The sequence below is a fragment of the Bombina bombina genome, chromosome 6 (assembly GCF_027579735.1).
Source record: "Bombina bombina isolate aBomBom1 chromosome 6, aBomBom1.pri, whole genome shotgun sequence".
In the NCBI taxonomy this organism is placed as follows: domain Eukaryota; kingdom Metazoa; phylum Chordata; class Amphibia; order Anura; family Bombinatoridae; genus Bombina; species Bombina bombina.
Window position 1 is genome coordinate 542,679,735 of NC_069504.1, and position 27,185 is coordinate 542,706,919.

General features: G+C 42.6%; 1 protein-coding gene across 2 annotated transcripts in view; it reads left to right on the plus strand.

Annotated features, from left to right (window-relative positions):
- Positions 1-27,185, plus strand: part of DMXL2 (Dmx like 2) — a 641,271-nt gene that overhangs the window by 102,936 nt on the left and 511,150 nt on the right. For both annotated transcript variants that reach the window (XM_053717470.1, XM_053717469.1), the window contains exons 5-6: positions 264-417; positions 21,445-21,511. In XM_053717470.1, coding sequence (XP_053573445.1) covers positions 264-417; positions 21,445-21,511 — 221 coding nt within the window. The remainder of the gene's footprint in view (positions 1-263; positions 418-21,444; positions 21,512-27,185) is intronic.

Genomic DNA, 27,185 nt, shown 5'->3' on the forward strand with positions numbered 1-27,185 from the left:
TACCAAGAGAATGAAGAAAAATTGATAATAGGATTAAATTAGAAAGTTGCTTAAAATTGCATGCCCTATCTGAATCACGAAAGAATAAATTTGGGTTCAGTGTCCCTTTAAACTTCAAGAAACTGTTTTACAATAAGCAAATGTATTGTCTGAAATTAAAGGCTACATCATAAATTACATTTGCTCCAATGGGAAATCACTTGATGGGAACAGTAATATTTATTGGTTCTGTCCTATTTTATTATTTGTTTTCTGTTTTGCAGGCAACAGACTGCTGACAGCCACTGAATACTTACAGTTGTGGGCCCCTCCTTCAAGCGAAATTCTAGAAGACGATGAAGATGATATAGACAGCCACATAATAGATGATAGGAGTCCGACAGCTCAAAGTGATTGGAATTTTATCTGGCAATGCAAGTGAGTGGAGACAAAAGGATTGGGCATGTTATTTGTTTCAGCATTCATGTATGATATCTAAAATGATAGTCAACATTCATTTCTAACATGCCGTTATATGTCAGAATTAATGTTGGTCAAATGTGTATATCAGTAAAAACATTGTAAAATGTTGAAGTATTTTGTATTTAATCTCTTGGTAATTGACAACTACAAATGCAAATGATATGTTACCATTGCTGTGTCTTCATTATGAAATAAATTATATTTATTGGGACACTTTCTAGTCAAATAAGTGTCTTGAAAGAAAAAACTTTTTTTTTTTTCAGAGCACTGTGGAAATTAGAGGGTTGAGAAATTCCTCTTCCTGCTACTAAGCACCTTTTTATATTTTTCCCCTTGTCCTCTGGACAATATGGATATAATTTTTTAATGAGTTTTTTGGAGTTTGTGTGCATTACCTGCAAGTCTTTTGCTCGTCTGGTCCTATGTGAGAGAATGCACTTATTTTTTCTTTCCTAAGATATGGAGAGTCCACAACATCATCAATTACTAGTGGGAATATCACTCCTGGCCAGCAGGAGGAGGCAAAGAGCACCACAGCAAAGCTGTTAAATGTCACTCCCCTACCCATACACCCCAGTCATTGTCTTTGCCTCTGTCAATGGAGGAGGTGAAGTTTGGTGTCTGAAGAATTGAATCCTTTTTGGGTACCTTTCCCTGCAAGCAAGGGTTTGGGGTTTAGCTTAGTTCACGTTAATCTCTTCAGTAGAGTAGGGGTTGCTTTTAAGCAGTTAGAAAATTGTGAGGTAGTCCTTGCTTTGTTTTCTAACATTTTGCTGCCCTAGTATAGAAAGCCAGAGTAGGTTACTCTGTTCTTTCTTTTTTTTTTTTTTTCTTCAAGTCTCTGTAAGGAGAATGTGTCCTTTCACTCCTTGTAAGCTGTCCTCTGCCGAACTGCTAGACTGCAGGTAAGTGCCTTTTTGTCTTCTAGGAAAGAAGACTGCACTTCATGATGACAGTTAAAGGGCCATGATACCCAAATGTTGAAACACTTGAAAGTGATGCAGCATAGCTTTAAAAAGCTGACTAGAAAATATCACCTGAACATCTCTATGTAAAAAAGAATGATATTTTACCTCAAAAGTTCCTCAGTAGCCACATCCTATTGTAAAGGACTTCTAAGCAGCAAATCAGTATGTCTGTCCCGGGACAGCTAAGGGAGTGAGCTTCGTGAACACTCATCTTATTTCCCTATTCAGTTTAAGGAAGTTTACTATGAAATCTCATGAGAGTTAAGTCAAATCTCAGGAGATCACAATTAAAGAGTTCATGACCTCAGCACTGGTGATGCTAATTGGCTGCTTTTTTCTTCAGTTTTTTTTTTTTTTTAACCTGCAGCTGGGCAGCAGCAGGTGAGTATAACTTTTTACACAGCACTTACTCTGCTGAGCTGAGGAAGTTGTGAGGTAAAATATCTTCCTTTTTTACATAGAGATGCTCAGGTGATATTTTCCTGTCAGCTTTTTACAGTTATACTGCATCAGTTTCAAGTGATTTAGCATATGAGTATTATGTCCCTTTAACTATTCAGATGGGGACATTATATTCCTTTTTTTAGTTAACTCTGCATATTTAATTGGGACTTATAAATCCTTTATGTTTAGGATTTCTTAAGTACAGGTGCAGGCACTATGTATGTGAAGGGCTGTGTGTTTTCACACTGTGTAAGGGCTGGGTGTTTTTAATACAGTTAATTGCCTTTATTCAGGGTTTTGCTTCTTGTATACGTCAAAAGATGTTTTTATCAGTGTGCTCTTAGTGCGGAGGTTTGTTGCGCCATCTTTAGCAGAGGTTGGGCTGACTAAGGGACTGGTTTATGTTAAAGATATTTCTCTTGTAAGATGTATCGAGTCCACGGATTCATCCATATTTGTGGGATATTCTCCTTCCCTACAGGAAGTGTCAGAGAGAGCACCCACAGCAGAGCTGTCTATATAGCTCCTCCCTTAGCTCCACCCCCAGTCATTCTCTCTGCCTGCTTAACTGCTAGGAAGGGCAAAGTGAGTGTGGTGACAAAAATGTTAAGTTTTTATTTTCTCAAGCAAAAGTTTGTTATTTTAAATGGTACCGGTGTGTACTATTTACTCTCTGGCAGAAAAGGGATGAAGATTTCTGCAAGGAGGATGATGATCTTAGCATTTTGTAACTAAGATCCACTGCTGTTCTCACAAGGGCTGAAGAGTACAGGAAAACTTCAGTTGGGGGAACAGTTTGCAGGCTAAACTGCATTAAGGTATGTTCAGGCTATTTTTTAATAGACAGACTGTGTTATTTCTAGAAAAGGCTGGCAATATCCCCATGAGGGAAAGTTAAGCTGTATTCAGTAAAAGAGGAATACAAGCTTGCATAAAGGGCTCATAGTTACTGTTGACACTAATAGGAAAAAATGTTTTGGTTTAGTTACAAATAAAACGTTTTTTGAGGGACTTTAATGGGTATTTGTGGCTTGTTTAAGGGTTATTAACCCACATGGCTAGTTTAAGAAACACTCTGTGGTGTTTTTTAGGCCCCATAACATCGAGTGAGGTGGGAGGGGCCTATTTTCAGTTGCACAGTTTATTTACCTCAGAAGCATCCAGCTGCTTCTCCAGAGATTCCTGCTGTATTTGAGGGCTGTAGAGAGTTTTTTTTCCCCACAAATCATTCCTAAAGGGCAGGTAGGCGCCACAGCAGAGCTGTGGCAAGGTGCTGAACGTTATTTTACCGGTTTTGAAGTTTTTTCAATCCGGTTTTTACATTAAGGGGTTAATTGTTTATTTGCATAGTTGTGCAAAGTTACTAAGGCTTTATGATGCTACTGTAAAAATGTCGTGTTTACTGCTTTTTTACACTGTTTTGCAGAGTTTGTGCAGCTTTTTTTCTCTTAAAGGCACAGTACCGTTTTTGTTTAAAGTGTTATTTACTTTGATTAAAGTGTTTTCCAAGCTTGCTTGTTACATTACTAGCCTGTTTAACATGTCTGACACCAAGGAGAATCCTTGTTCTATGTGTTTAGAAGCCATTTTGGAACCCCCTCTTAGAATGTGTCCCACTTGCACTGATATGTCTATAAATTACAAAGAGCATGTTTTAGCACTTAAAACTATTGCAATAGATGATTCTCAATTAGAAGGAAATGAGGGTTTAGCATCTAGCTCTCCCCAAGTGTCACAATCAGTAACACCCGCACAAGTGACGCCAAGTACCTCTAGTGCGTCTAATTCATTTACTTTACAAGACATGGCCACAGTTATAAATAAATCCCTCACAGAGGTTTTCTCTAAACTGCCTGGTTTACAAGGAAAGCGTGTCAGCTCTGGGTTAAGAACAAATGCTGAGCCGTCTGACGCTTTAGTAGCCGTATCCGATATACCCTCACAATGTTCTGAATTAGGGGTAAGGGATTTGTTATCTGAGGGAGAGATTTCTGATTCAGGAAAGATGCTCCCTCAGACAGATTCTGATATGACGGCCTTTAAATTTAAGCTTGAACATCTCCGCTTATTGCTCAAGGAGGTATTAGCTACTCTAGACGATTGTGACCCTATAGTGGTCCCAGAGAAATTGTGTAAAATGGACAGATACTTAGAGGTTCCTGTTTACACTGATGTTTTTCCAGTCCCTAAGAGGATTGTGACTATTGTTACTAAGGAGTGGGATAGACCAGGTATTCTGTTCGCTCCCCCTCCTGTTTTTAAGAAAATGTTTCCCATATCTGACACCATACAGGACTCGTGGCAGACTGTTCCTAAGGTGGAGGGAGCTATTTCTACTATTGCTAAGTGTACAACTATACCTATCAAAGACAGTTGTGCTTTCAAAGATCCTATGGATAAAAAATTAGAGGGTCTCCTAAAGAAAAGTTTTGTTCATCAAGATTTTCTTCTCCAACCTATTGCATGCATTGTTCCTGTAACTACTGCAGCTGCTTTCTGGTTTGAGGCTCTAGAAGAGGCTCTCCAGGTGGAGACTCCATTAGAGGATATTATGGATAGAATTAAGGCCCTTAAGTTGGCTAATTCTTTCATTACAGATGCCGCTTTCCAAATGGCTAAATTAGCGGCAAAGAATTCAGGTTTTGCCATTTTAGCACGCAGGGCGTTATGGCTTAAGTCCTGGTCTGCTGATGTGTCATCAAAATCTATATTATTGAACATCCCTTTCAAAGGAAAGACCCTATTCAGGCCTGCACTGAAAGAAATTATTTCAGACATCACTGGAGGGAAAGGCCATGCCCTCCCTCAGGATAAAACAAATAAGATGAGGACCAAACAAAATAATTTTCGTTCCTTTCGGAACTTCAAGGGTGGTCCCACTTCAGCTTCCCCTGCAGCAAAGCAAGAGGGGAATTCTGTCCAATCCAAGTCAGTCTGGAGACCTAACCAGGCTTGGAACAAAGGTAAACAGGCCAAGAAGCCTGCTGCTGCCTCTAAGACAGCATGAAGTGGTAGCCCCCGATCTGGGACCGGATCTAGTAGGGGGCAGACTCTGTCTCTTTGCTCAGGCTTGGGCAAGAGATGTTCATGTTTCCTGGGCTTTAGAAATTGTGTCCCAAGGATATCTTCTGGACTTAAAAGACTCCCCCCCGAGGGGGAGATTTCACATTTCTCAATTTTCTGCAAACCAGACAAAGAGAGAGGCGTTCTTACGCTGTGTAGAAGACCTACATACCACGGGAGTGATTTGCCCAGTTCCAAGAGCGGAACAAGGGCTAGCTTTTTACTCCAACCTGTTTGTGGTTCCCAAAAAAGAGGGAACTTTCAGACCAATCTTGGATCTCAAGATGGAGACTATTCGGACTATTCTTCTTCCTCTGATCCAGGAGGGTCAATATATGACTACTGTGGACTTATAGGATGTGTATCTACACATCCCTATTCACAGAGATCATCATCAATTCCTCAGATTCACCTTTCTGGACAGGCATTACCAGTTTGTGGCCCTTCCCTTCGGGTTGGCCACGGCTCCCAGAATTTTCACAAAGGTGCTAGGGTCCCTTTTGGCTGTTCTAAGACCGCGGGGTATAGCAGTTGTGCCTTATCTAGATGACATCTTAATTCAGGCGTCGACTTTCCAGCTAGCCAAGTCTCACATGGACATCGTGTTGGCTTTTTTGAGATCTCACGGGTGGAAGGTGAACATAAAAAAGAGTTCTCTCGTCCCTCTCACAAGAGTTTCCTTCCTATGGACTCTGATAGACTCGGTAGAAATTAAAATATTTCTGACGGAGGTCAGAAAATCAAAACTTTTAATCACTTGCCGAGCTCTTCATTCCATTCCTCGGCCATCAGTGGTTCAGTGTATGGAGGTAATCGGACTTATGGTACCGGCAATGGACATAGTTCCTTATGCCCGCCTACACCTCAGACCACTGCAACTATGCATGCTCAAACAGTGGAATGGGGATTATGCAGATTTATCTCCTCAACTGCATCTGGACCAAGAGACCATAGATTCACTTCTCTGGTGGTTGTCTCAGGACCACCTGTCTCAGGGAATATGTTTCCGCAGGCCAGAGTGGCTCATAGTAACGACAGATGCTAGGCTGGGGTGCAGTCTGGAAATCCCTGAAAGCACAGGGCTTATGGTCTAAACATTCTAGTACTGAGAGCGATATTCAATGCGCTTCAGGCGTGGCCTCAGCTAGCTGCGGCCAAATTCATCAGATTTCAGTCGGATAACATCACGACTGTAGCCTATATCAATCATCAAGGAGGAACACGGAGTTCTCTAGCGATGATGGAGGTAACCAAAATTATCATCTCTCAGGAATCCATATCCCAGGGGTAGAGAACTGGGAGGTGGATTTCCTAAGTCGTCAGACTTTTCATCCGGGGGAGTGGAAGCTCCATCCGGAGGTATTTGCCCAGCTGACTCAGCTATGGGGCACACCAGAATTGGATCTGATGGCGTCCCGACAGAATGCCAAACTTACGCATTACGGGTCCAGGTCCTGGGATCCCCAGGCGGTACTGATAGATGCTCTAGCAGTGCCCTGTTCCTTCAATCTGGCTTATGTATTTCCACCGTTTCCTCTCCTCCCACGTCTGGTTGCCAGAATCAAGCAGGAGACAGCTTTGGTGATTCTGATAGCGCCTGCGTGGCCACGCAGGACTTGGTATGCAGACCTGGTGGACATGTCATCTGTTCCACCGTGGACTCTGCCAATGAGGCAGGACCTTCTAATCCAAGGTCCGTTCAAGCATCCAAATCTAATTTCTCTGCGTCTGACTGCTTGGAGATTGAACGCCTGATTCTATCAAAGCGTGGTTTCTCTGAGTCGGTCATTGATATCCTGATTCAGGCTAGAAAGCCTGTCACCAGGAAAATCTATCATAAGATTTGGCACAAATATCTTTGTTGGTGTGAATCCAAGGGTTACTCATGGAGTAAGATTAGGATTCCTAGAATTTTGTCTTTTCTCCAAGAAGGATTGGAGAAGGGATTATCAGATAGTTCCTTAAAGGGACAAATATCTGCTTTGTCTATTTCTTTTACACAAACGTCTAGCAGATGTCCCAGACGTTCAAGCGTTTAGTCAGGCCTTGGTCAGGATCAAGCCTGTATTTAAACCTGTTGCTCCGCCATGGAGCCTAAACTTGGTTCTTAAAGTTCTTCAAGGGGTTCCGTTTGAACCTATGCATTCCATAGATATTAAGCTTCAATCTTGGAAAGTTTTGTTTTTAGTAGCTATCTCTTCGGCTCAAAGAGTTTCTGAGTTATCTGCTTTACAGTGTGACTCACCTTATCTTATTTTCCATGCAGATAAGGTGGTTTTACCTACCAAACCTGGATTCCTTCCTAAGGTTGTTTCTAATAGGAATATCAATCAGGAAATTGTTGTTCCTTGACTGTGTCCTAATCCTTCTTCAAAGAAGGAACGTCTGTTGCACAATCTTGATGTGGTTTGTGCTTTAAAATTCTACTTACAAGCAACCAAAGATTTCCGTCAAACATCTTCATTGTTTGTTGTCTATTCTGTTAGCAGAGAGGTCAAAAGGCTACGGCTACCTCTCTTTCTTTTTGACTGCAAAGCATAATCCGTATGGCTTATGAGACTGTTGGCCAGCAGCCTCCTGAAAGAATTACTGCTCATTCTACTAGAGCAGTGGCTTCCACATGGGCTTTTAAAAATGCGGCTTCTGTTGAACAGATTTGTAAGGCGGCGACTTGGTCTTGGCTTCATACTTTTTCCAAATTCTACAAATTCGATTCTTTTGCTTCTTCGGAGGCTATTTTTGGGCGAAAGGTTCTACAAGCAGTGGTGCCTTCCGTTTAAGGAACCTGTCTTGTCCCTCCCTTCATCCGTGTCCTAAAGCTTTGGTATTGGTATCGCACAAGTATGGATGAATCCGTGGACTCGATACATCTTACAAGAGAAAACAGAATTTATGCTTACCTGATAAATCTCTTTCTCTTGTGATGTATCGAGTCCATGGCCCGCCCTGTCTATTTAAGACAGGTAGTATATTTTTATTTAAAAAACTTCAGTCACCACTGCACCCTATAGTTTCTCCTTTTTCTTCCTAGCCTTCGGTTGAATGACTGGGGGGTGGAGCTAAGGGAGGAGCTATATAGACAGCTCTGCTGTGGGTGCTCTCTCTGCCACTTCCTGTAGGGAAAGAGAATATCACACAAGTATGGATGAATCCGTGGACATCACATCACAAGAGAAAAAAATTTATCAGGCAAGCATAAATTCTGCTTTTTCCTGGCACTGGAACACACGATTTATGTTTCTCCAACATAGGTGTGTCCGGTCCACGGCGTCATCCTTACTTGTGGGATATTCTCTTCCCCAACAGGAAATGGCAAAGAGCCCAGCAAAGCTGGTCACATGATCCCTCCTAGGCTCCGCCTACCCCAGTCATTCTCTTTGCCGTTGTACAGGCAACATCTCCACGGAGATGGCTTAGAGTTTTTTAGTGTTTAACTGTAGTTTTTATTATTCAATCAAGAGTTTGTTATTTTGAAATAGTGCTGGTATGTACTATTTACTCAGAAACAGAAAAGAGATGAAGATTTCTGTTTGTATGAGGAAAATGATTTTAGCAACCGTAACTAAAATCCATGGCTGTTCCACACAGGACTGTTGAGAGCAATTAACTTCAGTTGGGGGAACAGTGTGCAGTCTCTTGCTGCTTGAGGTATGACACATTCTAACAAGACGATGTAATGCTGGAAGCTGTCATTTTCCCTATGGGATCCGGTAAGCCATGTTTATTACGATGGTAAATAAGGGCTTCACAAGGGCTTATTAAGACTGTAGACTTTTCTGGGCTAAATCGATTCATTATTAACACATATTTAGCCTTGAGGAATCATTTTATCTGGGTATATTGATATTATAATATCGGCAGGCACTGTATTAGACACCTTATTTCTTAGGGGCTTTCCCAAAGCATAAGCAGAGCCTCATTTTCGCGCCGGTGTGGCGCACTTGTTTTTGAGAAGCATGGCATGCAGTCGCATGTGAGAGGAGCTCTGATACTTAGAAAAGACCTTCTGAAGGCGTCATTTGGTATCGTATTCCCCTTTGGGTTTGGTTGGGTCTCAGCAAAGCAGATACCAGGGACTGTAAAGGGGTTAAAGTGTTAAAACGGCTCCGGTTCCGTTATTTTAAGGGTTAAAGCTTCCAAATTTGGTGTGCAATACTTTTAAGGCTTTAAGACACTGTGGTGAAAATTTAGTGAATTTTGTACAATTCCTTCATGTTTTTTCGCAATTGCAGTAATAAAGTGTGTTCAGTTTAAAATTTAAAGTGACAGTAACGGTTTTATTTTAAAACGTTTTTTGTACTTTATTATCAAGTTTATGCCTGTTTAACATGTCTGAACTACAAGATAGACTGTGTTCTGAATGTGGGGAAGCCAGAATTCCTGTTCATTTAAATAAATGTGATTTATGTGATAATGACAATGATGCCCAAGATGATTCCTCAAGTGAGGGGAGTAAGCATGGTACTGCATCATTCCCTCCTTCGTCTACACGAGTCTTGCCCACTCAGGAGGCCCCTAGTACATCTAGCGCGCCAATACTCCTTACTATGCAACAATTAACGGCTGTAATGGATAATTCTGTCAAAAACATTTTAGCCAAAATGAACCCTTGTCAGCGTAAGCGTGGCTGCTCTGTTTTAGTTACTGAAGAGCATGACGACGCTGATATTAATATCTCTGAAGGGCCCCTAACCCAATCTGAGGGGGCCAGGGAGGTTTTGTCTGAGGGAGAAATTACTGATTCAGGGAACATTTCTCAACAGGCTGAACCTGATGTAATTGCATTTAAATTTAAGTTGGAACATCTCCGCATTCTGCTTAAGGAGGTATTATCCACTCTGGATGATTGTGAAAAGTTGGTCATCCCAGAGAAACTATGTAAAATGGACAAGTTCCTAGAGGTGCCGGGGCTCCCAGAAGCTTTTCCTATACCCAAGCGGGTGGCGGACATTGTTAATAAAGAATGGGAAAGGCCCGGTATTCCTTTCGTCCCTCCCCCCATATTTAAAAAATTGTTTCCTATGGTCGACCCCAGAAAGGACTTATGGCAGACAGTCCCCAAGGTCGAGGGAGCGGTTTCTACTTTAAACAAACGCACCACTATACCCATAGAGGATAGTTGTGCTTTCAAAGATCCTATGGATAAAAAATTAGAAGGTTTGCTTAAAAAGATGTTTGTTCAGCAGGGTTACCTTCTACAACCAATTTCATGCATTGTCCCTGTCACTACAGCCGCATGTTTCTGGTTTGATGAGCTGATAAAGGCGCTCGATAGTGATTCTCCTCCTTATGAGGAGATTATGGACAGAATCAATGCTCTCAAATTGGCTAATTCTTTCACCCTAGACGCCACTTTGCAATTGGCTAGGTTAGCGGCTAAGAATTCTGGGTTTGCTATTGTGGCGCGCAGAGCGCTTTGGTTGAAATCTTGGTCGGCTGATGCGTCTTCCAAGAACAAGCTACTAAACATTCCTTTCAAGGGGAAAACGCTGTTTGGCCCTGACTTGAAAGAGATTATCTCTGATATCACTGGGGGTAAGGGCCACGCCCTTCCTCAGGATCGGCCTTTCAAGGCGAAAAAATAGACCTAATTTTCGTCCCTTTCGTAAAAACGGACCAGCCCAAAGTGCTACGTCCTCTAAGCAAGAGGGTAATACTTCTCAAGCCAAGCCAGCTTGGAGACCAATGCAAGGCTGGAATAAGGGAAAGCAGGCCAAGAAACCTGCCACTGCTACCAAGACAGCATGAAATATTGGCCCCCGATCCGGGACCGGATCTGGTGGGGGGCAGACTCTCTCTCTTCGCTCAGGCTTGGGCGAGAGATGTTCTGGATCCTTGGGCGCTAGAAATAGTCTCCCAGGGTTATCTTCTGGAATTCAAGGGACTTCCCCCAAGGGGGAGGTTCCACAGGTCTCAGTTGTCTTCAGACCACATAAAAAGACAGGCGTTCTTACATTGTGTAGAAGACCTGTTAAAAATGGGAGTGATTCATCCTGTTCCACTAAGAGAACAAGGGATAGGGTTCTACTCCAATCTGTTCATAGTTCCCAAAAAAGAGGGAACGTTCAGACCAATCTTAGATCTCAAGATCTTAAACAAGTTTCTCAAGGTTCCATCGTTCAAGATGGAAACCATTCGAACTATTCTTCCTTCCATCCAGGAAGGTCAATTCATGACCACGGTGGATTTAAAGGATGCGTATCTACATATACCTATCCACAAGGAACATCATCGGTTCCTAAGGTTCGCATTCCTGGACAAACATTACCAGTTCGTGGCGCTTCCTTTCGGATTAGCCACTGCTCCAAGGATTTTCACAAAGGTACTAGGGTCCCTTCTAGCGGTGCTAAGACCAAGGGGCATTGCAGTAGTACCTTACCTGGACGACATTCTGATTCAAGCGTCGTCCCTTCCTCAAGCAAAGGCTCACACGGACATCGTCCTGGCCTTTCTCAGATCTCACGGCTGGAAAGTGAACGTGGAAAAGAGTTCTCTATCCCCGTCAACAAGGGTTCCCTTCTTGGGAACAATTATAGACTCCTTAGAAATGAGGATCTTTCTAACAGAGGCCAGAAAAACAAAACTTCTAGACTCTTGTCGGATACTTCATTCCGTTCCTCTTCCTTCCATAGCTCAGTGCATGGAAGTGATCGGGTTGATGGTAGCGGCAATGGACATAGTTCCTTTTGCGCGCATTCATCTAAGACCATTACAACTGTGCATGCTCAGTCAGTGGAATGGGGACTATACAGACTTGTCTCCGAAGATACAAGTAAATCAGAGGACCAGAGACTCACTCCGTTGGTGGCTGTCCCTGGACAATCTGTCACAAGGGATGACGTTCCGCAGACCAGAGTGGGTCATTGTCACGACCGACGCCAGTCTGATGGGCTGGGGCGCGGTCTGGGGATCCCTGAAAGCTCAGGGTCTTTGGTCTCGGGAAGAATCTCTTCTACCGATAAATATTCTGGAGCTGAGAGCGATATTCAATGCTCTCAAGGCTTGGCCTCAGCTAGCGAGGACCAAGTTCATACGGTTTCAATCAGACAACATGACGACTGTTGCGTACATCAACCATCAGGGGGGAACAAGGAGTTCCCTAGCGATGGAAGAAGTGACCAAAATCATTCTATGGGCGGAGTCTCACTCCTGCCACCTGTCTGCTATCCACATCCCAGGAGTGGAAAATTGGGAAGCGGATTTTCTGAGTCGTCAGACATTGCATCCGGGGGAGTGGGAACTCCATCCGGAAATCTTTGCCCAAGTCACCCAGCGGTGGGGCATTCCAGACATGGATCTAATGGCCTCTCGTCAGAACTGCAAAGTTCCTTGCTACGGGTCCAGATCCAGGGATCCCAAGGCGGCTCTAGTGGATGCACTAGTAGCACCTTGGACCTTCAAACTAGCTTATGTGTTCCCGCCGTTTCCTCTCATCCCCAGGCTGGTAGCCAGGATCAATCAGGAGAGGGCGTCGGTGATCTTGATAGCTCCTGCGTGGCCACGCAGGACTTGGTATGCAGATCTGGTGAATATGTCATCGGCTCCACCTTGGAAGCTACCTTTGAGACGAGACCTTCTTGTTCAGGGTCCGTTCGAACATCCGAATCTGGTTTCACTCCAGCTGACTGCTTGGAGATTGAACGCTTGATTCTATCGAAGCGAGGATTCTCAGATTCGGTTATTGATACTCTTGTTCAGGCCAGAAAGCCTGTAACTAGAAAGATTTACCACAAGATTTGGAAAAAATATATCTGTTGGTGTGAATCTAAAGGATTCCCTTGGGACAAGGTTAAGATTCCTAAGATTTTATCCTTCCTTCAAGACGGATTAGAAAAAGGGTTATCTGCAAGTTCCCTGAAGGGACAGATTTCTGCCTTGTCTGTGTTACTTCACAAAAAGCTGGCAGCTGTGCCAGATGTTCAAGCTTTTGTTCAGGCTCTGGTTAGAATTAAGCCTGTTTACAAACCTTTGACTCCTCCTTGGAGTCTCAATTTAGTTCTTTCAGTTCTTCAGGGGGTTCCGTTTGAACCCTTACATTCCGTTGATATTAAGTTATTATCTTGGAAAGTTTTGTTTTTAGTTGCAATTTCTTCTGCTAGAAGAGTTTCAGAATTATCTGCTCTGCAGTGTTCTCCTCCTTATCTGGTGTTCCATGCAGATAAGGTGGTTTTACGTACTAAACCTGGTTTTCTTCCAAAAGTTGTTTCTAACAAAAACATTAACCAGGAGATTATTGTACCTTCTCTGTGTCCGAAACCAGTTTCAAAGAAGGAACGTTTGTTGCACAATTTGGATGTTGTTCGCGCTCTAAAATTCTATTTAGATGCTACAAAGGATTTTAGACAAACATCTTCCTTGTTTGTTGTTTACTCCGGTAAAAGGAGAGGTCAAAAAGCAACTTCTACCTCTCTCTCCTTTTGGATTAAAAGCATCATCAGATTGGCTTACGAGACTGCAGGACGGCAGCCTCCCGAAAGAATCACAGCTCATTCCACTAGGGCTGTGGCTTCCACATGGGCCTTCAAGAACGAGGCTTCTGTTGATCAGATATGTAGGGCAGCGACTTGGTCTTCACTGCACACTTTTACCAAATTTTACAAGTTTGATACTTTTGCTTCTTCTGAGGCTATTTTTGGGAGAAAGGTTTTGCAAGCCGTGGTGCCTTCCATTTAGGTGACCTGATTTGCTCCCTCCCTTCATCCGTGTCCTAAAGCTTTGGTATTGGTTCCCACAAGTAAGGATGACGCCGTGGACCGGACACACCTATGTTGGAGAAAACAGAATTTATGTTTACCTGATAAATTACTTTCTCCAACGGTGTGTCCGGTCCACGGCCCGCCCTGGTTTTTTTAATCAGGTCTGATATTTTATTTTCTTTAACTACAGTCACCACGGTACCATATGGTTTCTCCTATGCAAATATTCCTCCTTAACGTCGGTCGAATGACTGGGGTAGGCGGAGCCTAGGAGGGATCATGTGACCAGCTTTGCTGGGCTCTTTGCCATTTCCTGTTGGGGAAGAGAATATCCCACAAGTAAGGATGACGCCGTGGACCGGACACACCGTTGGAGAAAGTAATTTATCAGGTAAACATAAATTCTGTTTTGTTGCGCAGTTCCTGTTTTCTGTCGGGTTTGATACGGAGAGGAGCAGCGCCATTTCTCTTCTGAATTTAGTGTGCAAGCTTGTCTCCGTGTCCAACTGTTTTTGGGTCTCAGAGTTTCATTACTTTTCCCCTGAAAGTGTGGTAAGGCACCTCAGTCTATCTGAGGTGTAGAGGTGACTGCCTTAGTAATGCGTATTGCGTATATAGTGTATATAACACTTTTTTTTGGGGGGGGGGGAGGTTTTGAGTATTAAGTGATAGTATTTTCTTTATCAAAATTTTTTTTTTCTTCTGTGTGAATTTTTGCTACAGCTATGGACATGGTCTCTGAAACAACTATTTTCTTTTAACAAATGTTTTTTATGCTTTGAGGCCCAAATTGTTTTGTCCATGCAATTTTGTGAGTCATGTTTAGCTAGAATGCTGAAATGAAAGGATAAATTATTGCCCTCTGAGCCAAATATTTCTCAGGATGATGCTGTTCAGGCAATGCCTCAGTTTTCTTCTCAAACGTCCCAAGCCTCTATGGCATCACATACAGTGCCCTGCAGTTCCTCTCAGCCTCCCGGAGGAGTTTATTTGCCTGCAGATATTAACGCTCAGGTATCTTCTGCGGTATCTGCAGCATTATCTGCTTTTCCTATGTTAAAGGGAAAACGCAAGAGGAAAATTAGAGATTCAGATAGTAAGGTTATTGTTCCACCTACTGCTACACAGGTTGCCCTCTCTCATAAGTCTGATGATGAGGATACGTCGGTAGACTCTGAGGGTGAAATCTCAGATTCGGTCAGTGTAATTCCTTTAACTGATGCTGGAGAAGTTACCTTCAGATTTAATCTTGAACACCTTTGTGTACTGTTAAAGGAGGTATTGGCTACTTTGGACTACTCTGATACTCCTGTCGTTGTCAACCATAAGAAATCTAGTAAACTTAATAAATACTATGATGTTCCTTCCTCTGTTGAGGTGTTTCCTGTTCCAGACTGTGCAACAGAGATTATTTCTCAGGAATGGGAGAAGCCTGGAATATCTTTCTCCCCGTCTGCCGTCTTTAAAAAGATGTTTCTTGTCGCTGACTTCATTAAAGATTCATAGCGCCTGGTGCCTAAAGTAGAAGGGGCCATTTCTACTCTGGCTAAGAGAACTACGATCCCTATAGAGGATAGCTGCTCTTTTAAGGATCCCATGGACAAAAAGTTGGAGGCTTATTTGAAGAAGATGTATGTTCATCAAGGTCTTCAATGGCAACCTGCGGTTTGTATTGCCACTGTGTCAAGTGCAGCATCTTATTGGTGCAGCGCCTTGTCTGTTTCAATTTTGATAGACTCCTTTGGAGGAGATCCAAGACAGGATTAAGGCTCTGAAACTAGCCAATTCCTTTATTTCTGATGCTACTATGCAAGTTATTAGACTGGGAGCCAAGATATCTGGCTTTACTGTCCTAGCCCGCAGGGCATTGTGGCTAAAATCTTGGTCAGCGAATGTTTCCTCTAAGTCCAAGCTTTTGGCACTTTCTTACAAGGATAAGGCCTTGTTTGGACCTGGTCTGGCAGAAACTATTTCTGATGTTACGGGTGGAAAAGGGACTTTTCTACCACAAGACAAGAAGAACAGACCTAAAGGACGTCAAAGTAATTTTCATTCCTTTCGTACCTTCAAAGGTATGTCTTTTTCTACCTCTTCCAAGCAGGAACAGTCCAAGTCTTCTTGGAAACCCAATCGGTCTTGGAGCAAGGCGAAGCAATCAAAGAAACCCGCAGCTGAGTCTAAGTCAGCATGAAGGGTTTGCACCTGATCCCGGATCGGATCAAGTGGGGGGCAGACTTTCTCTGTTTTGTCAAGCATGGATACGAGATGGCCCATATCCTTGGGCTGTGAACATAGTATCTCAGGGTTACAAAATAGAATTCAAAACTTTCCATCCCAGGCGCAGATTTCACCTCTCAAGATTATCTGCAGACCAGGTAAAAAGAAAGGCAGTCTTGAACATGAGTTCAGGACCTTTCTTCCCTGGGAGTGATTTGTTCCAGTACCAGTAAGGGAACAGGGCCTAGGATTCTATTCAAATCTGTTTGTGGTTCCCTAAGAAGAGGGAACCTTTCGACCTATTCTAGACCTAAAGTGTCTCAACAAGTTTCTCAGAATACCGTCCTTCAAGATGGAAACAATTTGTTCCATTCTTCCCTTGGTCCAAGAGGGTCAGTTCATGATGACCATAGACCTGAAGGACGCATATCTTCATGTTCCAATTGTCAGGGATCATCACAAGTTCCTGAGATTCGCCTTTCTAGACAAACACTTTCAGTTTGTGTCTCTTCTGTTTGGCCTTGTAACTGCTCCCAGAATTATCTCAAAGGTTCTGGGGGCTCTTTTGGCAGTGATTAGGTCTCGGGGAATTGCAGTAGCACCATACCTGGACGACATAATGGCGCCATCCTTTCAACAAGCAAACTCTCATACAGAGATCTTGTTGGCTTTTCTACATTCCAACGGATGGAAAGTGAATCTGGGAAAGAGTTCCCTTGTTCCAGCTACAAGGGCAGTTTTCTTAGGGACCATAATAGATTCTCTATCTATGTAAATTTTTCTGACAGAGGTCAGAAAATCCAAAATTCTCTCCTCTTGCCTCTCTCTACAGTCTACTTTTTGGCCATCAGTAGCTCAATGTATGAAGGTAATTGGTCTGATGGTCTCTTCCATGGATATCATTCCCTTTGCTTGATTCCATTTTAGCGCTCTACAGTTATGCATGCTCAGACAATGGAAAGAAGACCATTTGGATCTGTCTCAGACCAGTCGACAAGGGACTCTCTTCCGTGGTGGCTTTCTCATGAACATCTGTCTCAGGCCACATGCTTCCAGAGACCTTCCTGGGCAATTGTGACCATGGATGCCAGCCTGTTAGGCTGGGGAGCAGACTGGGACTCTTTAAAGGCGCAGGGACTACGGACTCGGGAGGAGTCTGCTCTCCGCATAAACATTTTGGAGTTGAGAGCGACTTACAATGCTCTGATGGCTTGGTCTCAGTTGTCCTTATCCCAGTTTATCAGGTTCCAGTTGGACAACATCACCTCAGTGGCTTACATCAATCACCATGGAGGAACTCGAATTTCCGTAGCCATGAAGGAGGTGGCTCGGATTATTCAGTGGGTGGAAGTTCACAATTGTTGTTTATCTGCCATCCACATTCCAGGAGTGGACAACTGGGAAGCAGATTTCCTGAGCAGACAGATATTTCATCCCGGGTAGTGGGTTCTCTATCCGGAGGTGTTCTCTAGGTTAACCCTCAAATGGGGGGTGCCGGAGTTGGATCTGATGGCGTCTTGGCAGAACGCCAAGCTTCAAAGGTACGGTTCAAGGTCAAGAGATCCGCAGGCCGCCTTGATAGATGCTCTGGTGGTTCCTTGGGATTTCAGTCTAGCATATACATGTTTCTTCCATTTGCGCTCCTTCCGCAAATCATTGCTCGTATCAAACAGGAGATATCGTCGGTAATTCTAATAGCTTCTGCATGGCCTCGCAGGATCTAGTATGCGGACCTAGTGAAGATGTCATCTTTTCCACCTTTCTTTCCTTTCAAATCTTGTTTCTCTGAAGCTGCTTGGAGATTGAAAGCTTAGTTCTGGCTAAGCGTGGGTTTTCTGAATCGGTTATTGAGACCATGATCCAGGTTCGCAAGCCTGTTACTCGTAAAATTTACCATAAGGTATAGCGTAAATACCTTTTTATTGGTGTGAATCAAAGGGCTACTCTTGGAGTTTGGTCAGGATCCCTAGAATTTTGGGTCTGGAGAAAGAGTTGTCAGTCAGTTCTCTGAAAGGTCAAATTTATGCACTATCCTTTTACATAAGCGCCTGGCAGATGTGCCAGATGTTCAATCTTTTTGTCGGGCCCTGGTCAGAATCAGGCCTGTGTTTACACCTGTTGCTGCTCTTTGGAGCCTTAACCTTGTTTTAAACGTTTTGCAGCAGGCTCCACTTAAGCCAATGCATTTCATAGATATTAAGATGTTATCTTGGAAGGTTTTGTTTCTTATTGCTATCTCTTCTGCTCAGAGTCTCATAGCTCTCGGCTTTGCAGTGTGATTCGCCTTACCTTATCTTTCATGCGGAGAAGGTGGTCCTGTGTACTAAGTTGGGTTTTCTCCCTAAAGTGGTTTCGGATAGAAATATTAATCAGGAAATTGTTCTTCCTTCTCTCTGTCCCAATCCTTCTTCTCTAAGGAACGTTCTGCCCTGTTTGTTTGTTTCTCTGAAAGACGTAAAGGTCAGAAGGCTACTTCTCTTTCCCTCTGGTTGTGAAGTGTGATTTGTTTTGCCTATGAGTCTGATGGACAGCAGCCTCCTGAGAGAATTACGGCTCATTCCATGAGGGCTGTCTCCTCTTCTTGGGATTTCAAAAATGAAGCTTCTGTGGAACAGATTTGCAAGGCTGCAACTTGGTCCTCTCTCTATATTTTTTCCAAATTTTATAAATTTGATACTTTTGCCTCGACTGAGGCCTCTTTTGGGGGAAAGGTTCTTAAAGCGGTGGTGCTTTCTGTTTAGGTCTTCCTGTCTTCCCTACCTAGTCATCTGTGTCCTCTAGCTTGGATATTGGTTCCCACTAGTAATTGATGACGTTGTGGACTCTCAATATCTTAGGAAAGAAAACCTAAAACTCAAGCACCTCTACACCTTTGTGTTATTCCTTTTTTCCATTTCTCTTCGGTTGAATGACTGGGGATTATGGGTAGATGAATGACACTTAACAGCTTTGCTGTGGTGATCTTTGCCTCCTGCTGGCCAGGAGTGATATTCCCACTAGTAATTGATGATGGCGTAATTGATAACGTCGTGGACTCTCTATATCCGTAAAGAAAGACATTTATCAGGTAAGCATACATTTTGTTTTCTAGCTGTTTCTGGGTGCATTTGAATTTATGTGGGTATGTCAGTGCCATTCTTGTTCTTCTGTGGTTGCAGTAGGGGTGTTCTTTATGACACTTAATTATTTTCAATGTTATGAAACATTAGAGGAAGTTATAAATTATTTCATACTATTTTGTTCATGGTTGGATGCTTCATGCTGTTTCAGCAGGGACTACTGCCTCTATAAGCCTTAACTTTCCTAGACTGTTTGAATATATTGACTTTATTTGCAGTTTTCCTCATAATTATATTTGTTTCAATCCAGTCATATTGTGCAATCAAATCCAGTCATCTACGTGTTTCAGCATTATCTGCCCTTATCAAGATATATCTTGATAAAAGCAGATAACGCCAAACACGTAGATAAGTGCCAACCAGCCAAAGCGACCGTGTACAGTACCACTTTACTGCTGGAGAGCTTGTTTTTGATCTTCGGTTTCATAAAAAAAGTCTCCAGGAAAACTTCTGAGCCATCGAGTCCCTGTGATCAGGTTCAAGTGACAAGTCACGTGAACAGATTCCTCCAGTGACGTGAAACACAGTACCGAGGAGTGGCTGCAAAGTTCAAACACCGCTTTTGGGAAATTTCCCAAAAGCCAAACAATAAGGAACGTTTGTGTCGGTTGCAAGGAGAAAATAATGCATCCTATATAATAAAAGGCCAAGTGTGTTTGTCTGAAACTGTCATGCGCAGTAGAGAGGACAAACACACCTGGCCTTAGAGTCCCTACCTGAAAAGCCGGTGCGGGCGAAAGTGGGCCTGGTCGGTCGCTTGCGAGAGGGATAGAGGGGAGAGAAGACGAAAGAGAAGGGGGGAGAGAGATAGAAAGAGAGGGGGAAATAACAAAATAGTTGGGAAAGAGGAAGAGAGCGGAGAGAGAGAAAATAAGAGGGGGAAAGAGAGAGAGCAAAAGAGAGGGATGAAGAGAGTGAGCAAAAGAGAGGTGGGAGAGAGCGCAAAAGAGAGGGGGGAGAGAGTGCAAAAGAGAGGGGGGAGAGAGAGAGCGCAAAAGAAAGGTGGGAGAGAGAGCACAAAAGCGAGATGACAGGGGGAGAAAGAGCGAAAGAGAGGGATGGGGAGAGAGACAGAGCAAAAGAGAGGGATGGGGAGAGAGACGGAGCGAAAGAGAGGGATGGGGAGAAATACAGAGGGAAAGAGAGGGATGGGGAGAGACACAGAGCGAAAGAGAGGGATGGGGAGAGACACAGAGCGAAAGAGAGGGATGGGGAGAGACACAGAGCGAAAGAGAGGGATGGGGAGAGACACAGAGCGAAAGAGAGGGATGGGGAGAGACACAGAGCGAAAGAGAGGGATGGGGAGAGAGACAGAGCGAAAGAGAGGGATGGGGAGAGAGACAGAGCAAAAGAGAGGGATGGGGAGAGAGAGAGAGCGAAAGAGAGGGATGGGGAGAGAGAGAGAGCGAAAGAGAGGTATGGGGAGAGAGAGAGAGCGAAAGAGAGGTATGGGGAGAGAGAGCGAAAGAGAGGGATGGGGAGAGAGAGAGAGCGAAAGAGAGGGATGGGGGAGAGAGAGCAAAAGAGAGGGGGAGGGAGAGAGCGCAAGGGGTGGGACCGCTGTACTGCAAAAAATGGCCCGTGTGAACGGGCTTTAGGACTAGTTACATATAAAGGAGGATGCTTCTTTTCCTACACGGACACCACTACTAGGAACCTCTGGTTGGTAAGCCATGGAACTTTTCTCAGATATAAAAATTACGTATAATAACAGCCCAATAACGGTGTCTTTTCCTTGTGCACAAATATACTTAAAACAAGGACTTTAATCAATGCTGCTTATTTTTTTAATTCAAATTCATTTTAGAATTCTAAAAATAAAGTTTTAAGAAATAATAAACTATTTATATATAGTGTTTGTGTGTTGTATGGTATACACAATTGTCACAAAAGCATTTAGAGATCTTGGAGAAAGGGAAATCCAAGACAAATCTAAACAGTATATGGATGCATGGAAATGTAAAATTAAAATACACAATTAAAATTGCCGGATGCGTTTCAACTTGCTTTTTTGCTATTTATTTTAATTGTGTATTTTACACTTTTATTAAATTATATTTCCAGGTGAGCTTGGGAAACTTTTACAATAATTTTGTTATCCTTTATGGTGATTTTTATCGCTGGGGGATTCCAATTTTACTCATTGGTGACTGGAGGTGAGCTAGCTAGGGGACTTCTGAGGACCCAGACAGTTACAATAGCACTTTACGAGTATCCTGCATAAGGGGGGGCCTGTGCTAAGATATTATGCCATTGAAGTGCTTTTAATGTCTTGTTTAATCTTTTATAGAAACTAAAAATATCACAGTATGTTTTTACTTTTTAAAATGCCTGTGATGGCATTGCAGATTCATTGTCATAAGATCTATTAATGCAGTTATTTGCCAGTTTGCTAAATTTATTTTAAACAAATTTAAATAAATGGCCTGATAATATGAAAATTGACTTAAGATTTTTTTTATTTTATTTAAATAGGACTGCAGTGTCTGTGCATTTGATGAAATGGTCCCCAGATGGTGAATATTTTGCAACAGCAGGGAAGGTAAGTCATCTTAAATTGAAAAAAGTACATATAATGTAACCTTCAAGCAAATAAAGGAGATTATGATTCTCTATTCAGAGGCACAATCTGTGCTTGTTTTAAATTTAAATGGTTGACTGTTTGTGGACTTACACGCACAGACTTGACTTGTCAAGGTCATATTGCAAACTTAAGTAAATCCAATTTTTTATCTAATGTTAACATTTTTCATCATCAAACTATTTGACGTTAAAATTAACTTTAATTATTCTAAATTTGTTATGGGGCTAGAGGAAGAATGAGTAAAGCAACATTTTGACAGGTGTCTTGTGTCCTGGGGATTTATAAACATTAAAGGTGACACATTTACTGTATAGTTTTGCTCATGCTTTCTCCTAAGGCATGTTGCAGTATCCATGATTATCCAGCTGTATGATTTAGTAACAGATGGCATCATTTGGAGTCCTCCAGCGAGAAGGCGTTTGCTGCCTCCGCTTCATATGACAATTAATTTCCACTTTTATGTTGTATGTGTCCTCTCTTCTTTGCTTGCTGTATATTTTGATCTAAGATGATTTAGATATAACCTAGTTTTATTCTCTTCATAGTTTGGACAATGTTATTTTGTTGTATCATCAACCATGATAATTGTTTAATGGGTGTTAGAGGACTTTTATAATCTTTGCACATTAGAACACTGAGGACACACATCTGCTTATGTAACCAAGTTGTAAAATCTTTAATAGTTCATGTCAGACTTACCGATATTATATATATATATATATATATATATATATATATATATACATATAATTTTTAAAACTCTTCAAGATGCAATATCAGCTCTGGATTATCCAGTTTTAGGATGCCGGATATATGCATGTCAGCGGATGTTAAAAAGGATGTTAAACACTTCATTTTTTTTTTTTTTTTGGGGGGGGGGGGGGTAAAATTGAGTTTTAATCCCTCCCACTACCTGATTCTACTCAGTCATATTTTTTTCCTTCATGGGAGGAGGTGAAAATATGAGATGGTTAGATTCTTCATGGAAAGGTGTTCTTAAAATGCAGTGAGGCCAATCATCCTTAGATGACCGATAATACTATAGGCACTCAGAGTAATTTTCCTCAGGGAGTTTTTCACTTGCCTGTCACACGTGTCACTCTGACTAGTCCTGCAGTCTCCTCCTGTTGGCCTCGTCGGGTATCTCCTTTATAAGATCTATAGTTGGTACCAACTAACTTAGATGGGCTCATCTACTGGATGCAGAAATGATATAGCGGAGTAAGAACAGTAGAGTGAGGGTCTCTAGGGTAAGTATGTGTCCTACACTCACACAGCCCACAGGTTCCTTAGCAGGTACAATAGTTGATGTACATCAGGGCCAGAGGACACTCATTTTTAGGTACACTGACAGTATTTAATATAAGACTATATGGTGGGGGTTCCTTTAAGCAAGTTACATGACACACTCAGCCATATTGCACAGTGCTTATTCTTACAGCTGCTGTATTTCATAAAGATCAGGACAGCTTACTTATTACTGGGTATGGCATTGTCACAGAGCACAGCTCATTAACTGACAGGGCAGCATATTTTGAACTTTTAAAGAGTTTTTGACAACTACAGCTCTATTCATAGATTGTAGCACTGTCTTTTCTACTCTGAGCGCAGCCAGGGAATTTAACTGCAACAGTGTTCAGTTACATAGCGCACATCTCTCCAGGCATGTAGTAGTTAATGTTTTTTTTGCACTGTTCTCTATTGCCCTCCAGCCTCTTTTTTCGCTTTTTTTTTTCTGTCTGAATTGCCCCCATTGCAGCTGTGCTGGTGATTTGTGTCTTTGAAATATTGTCAGGGTAAAGTACTCACACATCAAGAGCTTGTTCTGAGGATATTATTTATCTATTTTATGTGTCATTTACCTTGCATAGAGGGTCATATGTCTAGGCTTTAATCTTATTATTAGCCTTTTTTACCACATTATTTTCAGTTTGTGTGTTACTGTGCATGTATAGATTTCATATTACGTATTTTCCTCGCTATTTGCATATCATGATTGTTGGTGCAAGTCTGTTTCTATTATATTTGTGTGTGCTTCTGTGTTCTGCCTTAGTATAACAATTATGTAACAGGCTAGAACTGTCCTCTTCCATAGTTCTCCTTCTATGGAGATCTGTGGATATTTTTACCATCTCAGGCTGTGTATGCTTTGTAAACTTTTATCGGTCTGTCCGCCTGTACAACTGTGCAGTGGTTGTGCCGACAGTATTGCCGACTCTAAAGAGATTGTTACTGCCGTACCCTCTTAGGGTCAGTGTCTGTCTCCTAAGTACTTCTCAGGGTACTACTATTGCAGAGGTTTTGGGGGCTTTGTCACCTTCAAGTAAGCGCAAGTGGCAAATGCTGGAGAGTAATGTTTCTCCAACATAGGTGTGTCCGGTCCACGGCGTCATCCTTACTTGTGGGATATTCTCTTCCCCAACAGGAAATGGCAAAGAGCCCAGCAAAGCTGGTCACATGATCCCTCCTAGGCTCCGCCTACCCCAGTCATTCTCTTTGCCGTTGTACAGGCAACATCTCCACGGAGATGGCTTAGAGTTTTTTAGTGTTTAACTGTAGTTTTTATTATTCAATCAAGAGTTTGTTATTTTAAAATAGTGCTGGTATGTACTATTTACTCAGAAACAGAAAAGAGATGAAGATTTCTGTTTGTATGAGGAAAATGATTTTAGCACCGTAACTAAAATCCATGGCTGTTCCACACAGGACTGTTGAGAGCAATTAACTTCAGTTGGGGGAACAGTGTGCAGTCTCTTACTGCTTGAGGTATGACACATTCTAACAAGACGATGTAATGCTGGAAGCTGTCATTTTCCCTATGGGATCCGGTAAGCCATGTTTATTAAGATAGTAAATAAGGGCTTCACAAGGGCTTATTAAGACTGTAGACTTTTTCTGGGCTAAATCGATTCATTATTAACACATATTTAGCCTTGAGGAATCATTTATTCTGGGTATTTTGATATGATTATATCGGCAGGCACTGTTTTAGACACCTTATTCTTTAGGGGCTTTCCCTAATCATAGTCAGAGCCTCATTTTCGCGCCGGTATGGCGCACTTGTTTTTGAGGACAGCATGGCATGCAGCTGCATGTGTGTGGAGCTCTGATACATAGAAAAGTCTTTCTGAAGGCATCATTTGGTATCGTATTCCCCTTTGGGCTTGGTTGGGTCTCAGCAAAGCAGATTCCAGGGACTGTAAAGGGGTTAAATATAAAAACGGCTCCGGTTCCGTTATTTTAAGGGTTAAAGCTTCCAAATTTGGTGTGCAATACTTTTAAGGCTTTAAGACACTGTGGTGATATTTTGGTGAATTTTGAACAATTCCTTCATACTTTTTCGCAATTGCAGTAATAAAGTGTGTTTAGTTTAAAATTTAAAGTGACAGTAACGGTTTTATTTTAAAACGTTTTTTGTGCTTTGTTATCAAGTTTATGCCTGTTTAACATGTCTGAACTACCAGATAGATTGTGTTCTGACTGTGGGGAAACCAAGGTTCCTTCTCATTTAACTATATGTATTTTATGTCATAAAAAAATTTAGTAAAAATGATGCCCAAGATGATTCCTCAAGTGAGGGGAGTAAGCATGGTACTGCATCATCCCCTCCTTCGTCTACACCAGTCTTGCCCATACAGGAGGCCCCTAGTACATCTAGTGCGCCAATACTCCTTACTATGCAACATTTAACGGCTGTAATGGATAATTCTATCAAAAACATTTTAGCCAATATGCCCACTTATCAGCGAAAGCGCGACTGCTCTGTTTTAGAAAATTCTGTAGAGCATGAGAACGCTGATGATATGGTTTCTGAAGGGCCCCTACACCAGTCTGAGGGGGCCAGGGAGGTTTTGTCTGAGGGAGAAATTTCAGATTCAGGAAACATTTCTCAACAAGCTGAACCTGATGTGATTACTTTTAAATTTAAGTTGGAACATCTCCGCGCTCTGCTTAAGGAGGTGTTATCCAATTTGGATGATTGTGATTATCTGGTCATTCCAGAACCACTATGTAAAATGGAAAAGTTCTTAGAGGCCCCGGGGCCCCCCGAAGCTTTTCCTATATCCAAGCGGGTGGCGTACATTGTTAGTAAAGAATGGGACAGGCCCGGTATACCTTTAGTACCTCCCCCCATATTTATAAAATTGTTTTCCTATAGTCGACCCCAGAAAGGACTGATGGCAGACAGTCCCCAAGGTCGAGGGGGCGGTTTCTACTCTACACAAGCGCGCCACTATACCCATAGAAGATAGTTGTGCTTTCCAAGATCCTATGGATAAAAAATTAGAAGGTCTGCTAAAGATGTTTGTTCAGCAAGGTTCCCTTCTACAACCAATTGCATGCATTGTCCCTGTCACTGCAGCCGCGTGTTTCTAGTTTGATGAGCTAGGAAAGGCGATTATTAGTAATTCTTCTTCTTATGAGGAGATTATGGACAGAATTCGTGCTCTTAAATTGGCTAATTCTTTCACCCTAGACGCCACCTTGCAATTGGCTAGGTTAGCGGCGAAAAAATTCTGGGTTTGCTATTGTGGCGCAGAGCGCTTTGGTTAAAATCTTGGGCAGCGGATGCGTCTTCCAAGAACAAATTGCTTGACATTCCTTTCAAGGGGAAAACACTCTTTGGCCCTGACTTGAAAGAGATTATCTCTGATATCACTGGGGGCAAGGGCCACGCCCTTCCTCAGGATAGGTCTTTTCAAGACCAAGAATAAACCTAAGTTTCGTCCCTTTCGCAGAAACGGATCAGCCCTAAGGGCTACGTCCTCTAAGCAGGAAGGTAATACTTCTCAAGCCAATCCAGCCTGGAGACCTATGCAAGGCTGGAACAAAGGAAAGCAGGCCAGGAAACCTGCCACTGCTACCAAGACAGATGAAATGCGGGCCCCCGATCCGGGACCGGATCTGGTGGGGGGCAGACTCTCTCTCTTCGCTCAGGCTTGGGCAAGAGATGTTCTGGATCCTTGGGCGCTAGAAATAGTCTCCCAAGGTTATTCTCTGGAGTTCAAGGGGCTTCCTCCAAGGGGGAGGTTCCACAGGTCTCAGTTGTCTTCAGACCACATAAGAAGACAGGCATTCTTACATTGGGTAGAAGACCTGCTAAAAATGGGAGTGATTCATCCTGTTCCATTAGGAGAACAAGGGATGGGGTTCTACTCCAATCTGTTCATAGTTCCCAAAAAAGAGGGAACGTTCAGACCAATCTTAGATCTCAAGATCTTGAACAAGTTTCTCAAGGTTCCATCGTTCAAGATGGAAACCATTCGAACACTTCTTCCTTCCATCCGGGAAGGTCAATTCATGACCAAGGTGGATTTCAAGGATGCGTATCTACATATTCCTATCCACAAGGAACATCATCGGTTCCTAAGGTTTGCATTCCTGGACAAGCATTTCCAGTTCGTGGCGTTTTCTTTCGGATTAGCCACTGCTCCTAGGATTTTCTCATAGGTACTAGGGTCCCTTCTGGCGGTGCTAAGACCAAGGGGCATTGCTGTAGTACCTTACTTGGACGACATTCTGATTCGAGCGTCGTCCCTTCCTCAAGTAAAGGTTCACACGGACATTGTCCTGGCCTTTCTCAGATCTCACGGATGGAAAGTGAACGTGGAAAAGAGTTCTCTATCTCCGT